Source organism: Elephantulus edwardii, unplaced genomic scaffold (assembly GCF_000299155.1).
Source record: "Elephantulus edwardii isolate Elephantulus edwardi_28Jun2011 unplaced genomic scaffold, EleEdw1.0 scaffold00071, whole genome shotgun sequence".
NCBI classification, from domain to species: Eukaryota; Metazoa; Chordata; class Mammalia; order Macroscelidea; family Macroscelididae; genus Elephantulus; species Elephantulus edwardii.
In genome coordinates, this window is record NW_006399821.1 from 5,659,130 (window position 1) to 5,667,333 (window position 8,204).

The window sequence follows — 8,204 nt, forward strand, 5'->3', positions numbered from 1 at the left end:
GGAGAATTGATGCCTTTGAGCTGTGGTGCTGGAGAAGAGTATTGAATGTACCCTGGACTGCCAAGAAAACAAACAGATTCAACCTGGAGAGTATTAAACCAGGCTCCTCCTTGAAGTCAAGGACTCTGGGGCTTCGTCTGTCATACTTTGGGCATGTTGCAAGTAGGGATCAGTCCTTTGAGAGGGATGTCATATTCAGGAGGGTAGAAGGACAGAGCAGGAAAGAAAGACCTTAAATAAAGTGGAATAATTCAGTGACTGAGATAATGTGTGTAAGTGTGTCAGAGACTATAAGATTGGCACAGGAGAGAGCAGGGTTTAGGGCTGTTGTGCATAGGGTGTCCATGAGTAGCAGGCGACTCAACGGTACATAACAACAATAACAACAACATATGTAGCATGCTAATAATGATTGTAATTTCTTTGTATTTGAAGCAGCTATACATTATGATGTTTTCAGTTTCATTTTCTGTCTTTTTTTCTCCTTCAAGGAAGCAATCCTCTGTGCTGCACTTTCCTGTGAAGTTGATCCCAGAGCAGAACTTACATAATTTTCTAGAAATAATACTAAATTTAATATCGTTCTTTAGATGTCTGCCATCACTCTGATTTGTAAACCTTTCCTTAATCTTTTAATCTAGGATATTGGGTTAGTAAATGTAGGTGGACTAATTTCAAGGGACTCAGAATGAACTGGGAAGGAAAGTCAGTGTTAGTAAATGGTGACAGAACATCTCCCAGCTGACATACAAGGGAGGAATCGGGCAATCTCAGCATTATCTTCTTCAGACCTGTGGAGTCATCTTCAATGTCATGTGGCAGCAGGATGACCATGCTGAGGTCGTTGTCTTCATAAGGCAGTACTAACACATGGCACTTTACTTCATCGATATAGCCGTATGAAAATATATCCACCTGACACATCATTTTCACCGTTTTTTTATCTTTCTGAGCAGGTCAAAGAGACATATCAGTCAAGTTAACTGTATTCTTTTATAGTAAGAAGTTATTTTTTATTTTATACTAGTTTATTTATAACATTTGAATACATTATTTTCAAGAACAGATTATTTCCATTTCCCTCATACTATCCCATCAAATTATTTTATTAATGTTACATTTCCTTACTTTATTCAAATGGAATTGGGCTTCTTTTGTCTCATCTTTAGGAAATAATTTCTGCCACTTCCCCTTGAAATAGATGGCATTCACTAGCACGAGTTTAGTCAAGCTGTTAACCACACCTGAAGGTAAAATGTCTGGAATTTTCCCTGAAAAGACAAATATTTTTTAAAAATACCTTCCTATCATAAACTCAACTTGAACCAATTTTATACTAGCGCTCAAATGTAGTTCAAATGTATAGCTTTCTACTTCATTCTCCTTTAAAAAGGAATTCCCTAAGAAAGCGCATCCAAAAATTGATTACAATTTATATTGGTTACAGAAGTCAAATTTCTCGTAGCAGTCTTATGTACACATATCTGAACCCTGCCCTATTCTGAGCCAGACTCACTGACTCTGACACATCTAAGGGCATTGCTCCAGTCATCATGTCCATTCATTTTACCCAGAGTATTCCTGTCCTGCTCTGTCCCTCCATACTTGCAAACATGATGTCCCTCTCCATGACTGACCCCTCCTGGGCACATAACCCAAAGTATGTGAGAAGGAGCTTTAAAATCCTAGCCTCCAAGTAGAAACTTTGTTTCATTCTCTCCAAGACAGGCCTATTTGGTCTCCTGGCAGTCCATGGTATGATCAATACTCTTCTCCAGCACTAAGTCAAAGTTTAAAGAAATTTAGTTGTTATGTAAACCGGAAGAGAAACATCTAACCATACAGAATGTCAACACTTAGTAAGTATATGCTAAAAGGCTATTTTTTTCTAGTTTCTTTTTTAGCTTAAATTTTTTTAACACTAATTTTAATGTAAGTTTACAGAGACTTTGGATTTATATTCATTCATTGTGGTACTTTTCTCCCTGCCACCCCTTCCCCCAATTTGTGGTTCTCTTTGAAAATTAAAATAAAAATTCTTTCATTGTTATAAAATCCCTCCCCCAAATTCACCCCACTATCCTGCCTTCATTCTTGACTCCTTTCATAACAATACCTATCAAATATTCCTTTTTAACAGTTCTCTCCCTCATCTGTTTCAGTGCAGTATACATTATTCCAGTATACATTACTTAACCACTTTTTCTCACTCTCCCTAAACCCTGTATCTATTCTCTATTATAACAGTGGCATTATGCACTATTTGTCTTTTTTTGTAACAAAAATATTTCACTAAGCATAATGTCCTCCAGGATTTTGTGTAATATTTCTTGAGTTCCTTGTTTTCCAATGCAGCATTGTATTTTTTAAATTTTATTAATTTTAATGGACATTTATAGAGATTTTATATTTCCATTCATTCATTGTTGACCTTTTCTCCCTGCCCACCTCTCCTCTCCAGTTCGGTCCTCTCTTTGAAAAGTAAAAGAAAATTTCCTTCATCGATGTACAGTCCCCCCTTCATCCCCCCCCACCCGCAACCCTGACCCTGTGCAGTATAGCACTCCATTATGTGAATATATCATAGCTTCTCTATTCATTCATTTGTTGATGGGGACTTGGGTTGTTTCCAACTCTTTGCTATTGTAAACAAAGCTACAATAAACAACATGTACACATATCTGCTTGAGTGGCAGTCATGGTTTTTTAGGGTATATCCCCAGTAGTGGAATTGCTGGGTCAAATGGTATTTTTATTTGTACCTTTTTGAGAAAGCACCATAAAGCTTTCCATAGTACACCAGTAAGAATAGCAAAATTCAACAAAACAGCAAACAACAAATGCTAGCGAGGTTGTGGAGAAACTGGAACCCTTATTTGCTGTTGGTAGGAGTGTAAAAGGCGATTTTTATTTGATAGTATGGTAAACAGTAAGCCTTATATTATTAGTTTTCTTTACTTTTCAGATAAGTAGAAATTTTTTTTCAGTTGTTAGCAAATCCCCTTTTAAATCCAACCAGTGTGCTTTCATAATAATGATTCAAACCAAGACCTTTGGATCCAAGGTTATTCTCACAGACTAGGAGTGTCCTAGTTACGGGACTCTGCTGTTGGGAAAGGACACTGTAGAAATCAGAAGACAGACATGTGAAATGGGGTGTGAGACTGAACAAGTCAACAATCATCCCAACAAGCAGCATTTATTTGAAAGGATATTGTAGACAAAGTCTGTAATGACTGGTAATATATTCTCTATTCCCTTCCATATGTATATTAAATTACTTTAGGAAAGCTGGATTTGTTCAGCATGTTTCTTTTATTGATTTTGCATGTAATATTACCTGCTATTTCAAAATGACACTTAGGAAAACTGGTGGGAGTGTGGCATTAAAAAGAATCTCAATACTTTAGATAAATTGGGTCTAAGTTATTATTTTGGTAAATTTCTTATATTTGGAAGTTCTTAAGATTTTAATGAAGTGGGGAGATGACATCACATTTACCACCATCTGACTATGAGTGCATCTGGATAGGACTTGAGGGAGTGGAAGAGAGCAGGGAAGAAACACAGAGAAGGATCTTGGGCCTGAGGTAAAAGTTCACATGTCATTCTATCCCATACCTTCTGTCTGGTCTTTGACCCACTGGTTTATCTCCTTCCTCACGTCCTCAGAGGCATGCTGGAAATCCACACTGGCCAGGTCAGCCCCATAGAATTTCTGAATTGTTGCCAAGAAATCCTATAAACAAAAAAGAGGAAGTGTTATGAGTAGGTTTTGTTACATTCAAATATTGTTAGGTAAAATCTATAAGAGCAACAGCAATTATCCTAAGAGGCCAAATTCCATTCACACACAACAGGTTTTGACTCTTCTTCTTTTGGTGCTTTATCAAATTTAGAAATTCTTCCCATCAAACTGTCTGAAAGGATTTTCATTGGCTAACTGTTCAAGGGGCTCCTGGCACACCTTTCCACTGCAGGCACCATGGCATATAACATCATATCATGGAAAGACAACCTTCTCTGCACCAAGTTTCCTTACTACATCACTTTTTCGTGGGGTCTCATCTCACAGACACAGGCAATCAAGTCATACTGGAATTGAATGCTTCTAAACACTAGTGGCTTAGTGAGTAAGGATTTGCATTGCCATCACAAAGGTAGTGGTTCAAATCCACCACATGCTCTGGGGGCGAAAGACAGGCACTACAGACTCTAAAATCTTCCTGGAGTGTTTCAACAGAGTCAATTCACACTAAGCAGCAAAGACTTGAGTTTATCTGTAGTGGGTTTTTAAATATTGGTTCACATGCATAATTAGTATCCTTTGTGTTTCACACATTCTTTGATTCTCAATGTGTTTTATAAAATTAATCACCACTGATTATGGTGTGTGAACTAATTTCATCTCTTAAGGACAAATACCACTTGACACCATTACTGTAAAAATAGAAGGATAATTAGCAAAATGAGTTGAGGTTTTGAGTTGAAGTTTGGAAGTGACTCTGTGCCAGGGGCATTTGAGAGTACACAGCAGGAACTACTTACAGGGAGGAAGTGATAGGTCTTCTCGCCATAGAACCCGTTAGCAAGTTTCAGGATGTAGGAGGCATCACGTTTGTTGATTTCAGCATTCAGACACTGAACTTCCTCAATCTTATCAAGATGAAATGCCTGAAAGAAAGGAAGCATTCTTTCCATGAGCATTTATTTTGAAATTCCAAAGGGATTCTATTTGTGATCCTCAAATTAAAGTAATATGCTTTAATTAAGGTTACTGATGATTCTGCAATGAGCATTTTTATTCATTTTCATTTGGGTCAAACATTATTGAATTCAAAATTTAAATCTCTGTGAAACCTGATTATTTGATATACGACTACTTTTTTTCAATTTTCCTTCAAAAATATGAATGGCTAAAAAGTAAACTAAATAATAAATAATTGAAATGCCTACAGAAAGTTTGTAAGATATTTTTCCAAGAAAAAGAAAAATTGCATCTATAATTTTTCCTAAATATAAAAATATATAAATATCTGTACCATTTATTTTCTGGAGGATAAAATATAAACAACAAAAATTACCATTTTACCAATTCTAGAACAAAAAATATTAAGTATTGAAATGTTACATTTTGTTCAATGTCTTTAGATGAAGAGTCAGAGAATCAAAAGGGATGAGTTCTTTGGCATTTCTTAACCTGAAGAAATTGGAGACAAATTCAAGCTTCAAGTCACAGCCCTTAAGAATGCAGTGGTAAAAAATGCTGTGGGCAAAAAATTGAATAATACAGGAAGCATTAAAAGAAGATGCAAGGAGTTCACTGGGTCACTATACCAAAAAGAAATCGTTGATAGAGATGATTTTCTGGAAACAACATACACTCAAGAGAAAATAGTGATAAAGCTTCTCTGAAGAAATTAGCAGAAAACAATGTCCCAGAAATTGATGGAATAACAATTGACATATTTAAACAAATGAAAGAAATCCTGGGTGTGCTTACCAGGCTATGCCAAGAAATCTGAAGGACAGCTACCTGGTCAACTACAGTAAGAAATCAATATTTACTCCATTCCAAAAGAATCATGATCCAAAAGAAGGTAGAAATTATTGAACAATATCCTTAACATCACATGCAGGCAAACTCTGCTGAGCAGTATCTACAAATGACAGTAATAGAACATCCACAGAGAACTACCAGAAGTGTAAATTGGTTTTAGAAGAGGTTATGGCACTAGGGACATCATAACCAATTTCACATGGATTGTGGTTGAAAGCAGAGAGTAATAGAGGAATACCTGTTTGTGTTTCATTTGCAATTCAAAGGAATTTGACCATGTAGATCACAACAAATTTTATCCCAGAACATGAGATTGTGCTCATGTGAAACATGTGCTTGGACCAGGAAGCAGTGGTCAAAACAGAACAAGGAAATATTTCAATATTCTAAATCAAGAAAGGAGTGTGTCAGGGATTGATGTACCCTGTCTTCATAACATTTGAATCCATATGTGGAATAGAGTACTTGGGAGGCTAAAGTTTATGAAGAGGAATGTGACATGATGATTGAAGGAAGAGTCAACGACAACCTGCCATCTTCAAAAGACACAACCTTGGTTGCTCAAACAGAGAAGACCTAAAATGTTTATGAAGGAAGGTAAAGGAATATAGTGTTTAATAGGGACTGAAGCTCAACACACACACACACACACACACACACACACACACACACACACACACACACACACACACACACACACACACAACCAACACCCAAAGATTGTTTCCATTGTGCCCATTGGCAGCCCTGTGATAGATGGAGAAAAGGTGAGATTATTAACATTTTCAGCTTTTGGTTTCATGACAGATGAGAAATCAAAAGACAAATTGTATCGAGAAAATATTCTGTCAGTAGCCTTGCCAGAATACTAAAGAGCAACAATGTCAGTCTAGAGACTATGGTGCACCTGATTCATGTCATGGTTTATGAAATTACCTGCTATATGTCAAAAGCTAGAATTTACTAATAATGAAAAAATGTAGATACTTTAATGGTGCTGGAGAAGAGTGCTGAGCATACCCTTTACTGCCAAGAGTACAAACAACTCTGTCCTTGAGAGGGTGAAGTTGAGGTTTTGGGGGGTTTTTTTGGGTTTTTTTTTAGGCAAAAATTTTGCTTCTTATGACATACTTTGGGCATGATGTCAGGAGAGACCAATACTTGGAGAAGGACATCATGCTTGCAAGAGTGACAGAACAGTGTAAAATAGGAAGCTATAGGATGAGACCGATTGTTACAGTAACTAAGGTAACTGAGCTATGTGTGTTGGACAGTAAGACCGGCTCAGGATAGTGGACAGTTCAAATCTGTGGTGCATTGGGTCTCTATGATTTCCATTTAACAACAACATGTTCAATTCAGCACAACTTAACCTATGTGAAAAGAAGTGGAGGCAAATAAACCATGAACAGTGAAAAAAAAAAGTGGAGGGTGAAACGGTGGAAGGTATTCAGTCAAAGAAAATGTCGCCAACTTTCCCGCATATATCTCATTATTCCCGGGACTGGAAATTTGGTTTTATTGTCCCTCCTGAACACATATATTAAAAAAAATTATATTCATGCCTGGCAGGGAGCTGAGTGACAGTTACAAAAGAAGAAGATTCAGAAATATTGCTGATCATGCTCCAAGGAAATAATACTAGTGTGGTATTATTGATCATCAGTATGTTACCTGATGCAAAGCAGGAATCCTAAGTTCCTAGCCAAGGAGAATACGGCTGACTGATAGGAAAGTTGTTAAAACACCTTTCTGAGGAGCATAAGTCCAAAGAGGACAGGGATATTCCTGGACAAAACCCATCAATTAGAAGTTGGAGAATAAAGTTTTGAGGAAAATGAAATCCAGCACACAGATCCTTGGCCTGAACTTTTTATATTTGGTGGCACAGAAATACAGTCATTAAAACAGTAGTAATTGTAGGATGTACAGAGCACAACTCTGTGCACAGATAGACATGGAACTAATTTACATGTAAAGGGTAGTGTCACTGACCTTGGACAGCTGTGCTGCGCTGTTGCCCTTGGCCCCAGCAAGGACCAAGGCAGCTGCACAGGAGATGCTGAAGGGAGAGAAGAAGATGTTTCCTGTGGGATTCTTCTCATTCAAAATATGGAACAAGTCCAGAGTGAAATGATTATTGGCACTGGACAGCTGCTCCATGGTCACAGACTAGGGGACACAGAAGAGAGTCCTGAGCTTTCCTGTAGCACCCAGACACACTGAAGAGCTGTTTCCTGATCATTTGCTCAGGGACATGCTAAGCCAGTCCAGGGAGCAGCCTGGAGCTTCATTTTTCTCTCCTTAACTCAGGAAATCCAGCAGTCTTCCCCTCTCCCCTTACCCAAGACCAGGAGTCTTAAACAACCCATTCATCAATACAGTCCAGTCAGAACTGACTCTTAGCAGAATTTCCAGTGAGTTTTTTTTTAAAATATAATTTTATTTTATACTAATTTACTGACCAAGCTGATTTACATTGTTTTCATACCAGATCTTTCCCATTTCCTTTTCCCATTCCTACCTCTACCCATCAAATTGTGTGACCTTATGACTAAACAACCACCCACTCCATCCCACACCTACCTAGTCTCACCCTGCTGCTCTCTCCATTTGTCCCCCTGGGATCCTCATACATGTTCTC

The 8,204-nt window shown here is 37.6% G+C and overlaps 1 protein-coding gene across 1 annotated transcript in view; it reads right to left on the minus strand.

Moving 5' to 3' along the window:
* LOC102874326 (leukocyte elastase inhibitor-like) overlaps window positions 1-7,723 on the minus strand; it is a 12,814-nt gene extending 5,091 nt beyond the window's left edge. Inside the window, exons 1-5 of the mRNA XM_006888710.1 lie at window positions 7,556-7,723; window positions 4,549-4,674; window positions 3,622-3,739; window positions 1,129-1,271; window positions 783-948 (exon numbers count right to left, since the gene is read on the minus strand). Of these exons, the coding sequence (XP_006888772.1) occupies window positions 783-948; window positions 1,129-1,271; window positions 3,622-3,739; window positions 4,549-4,674; window positions 7,556-7,723 (721 nt within the window). The remainder of the gene's footprint in view (window positions 1-782; window positions 949-1,128; window positions 1,272-3,621; window positions 3,740-4,548; window positions 4,675-7,555) is intronic.
* Between the last annotated feature and the right edge of the window lie 481 nt (window positions 7,724-8,204).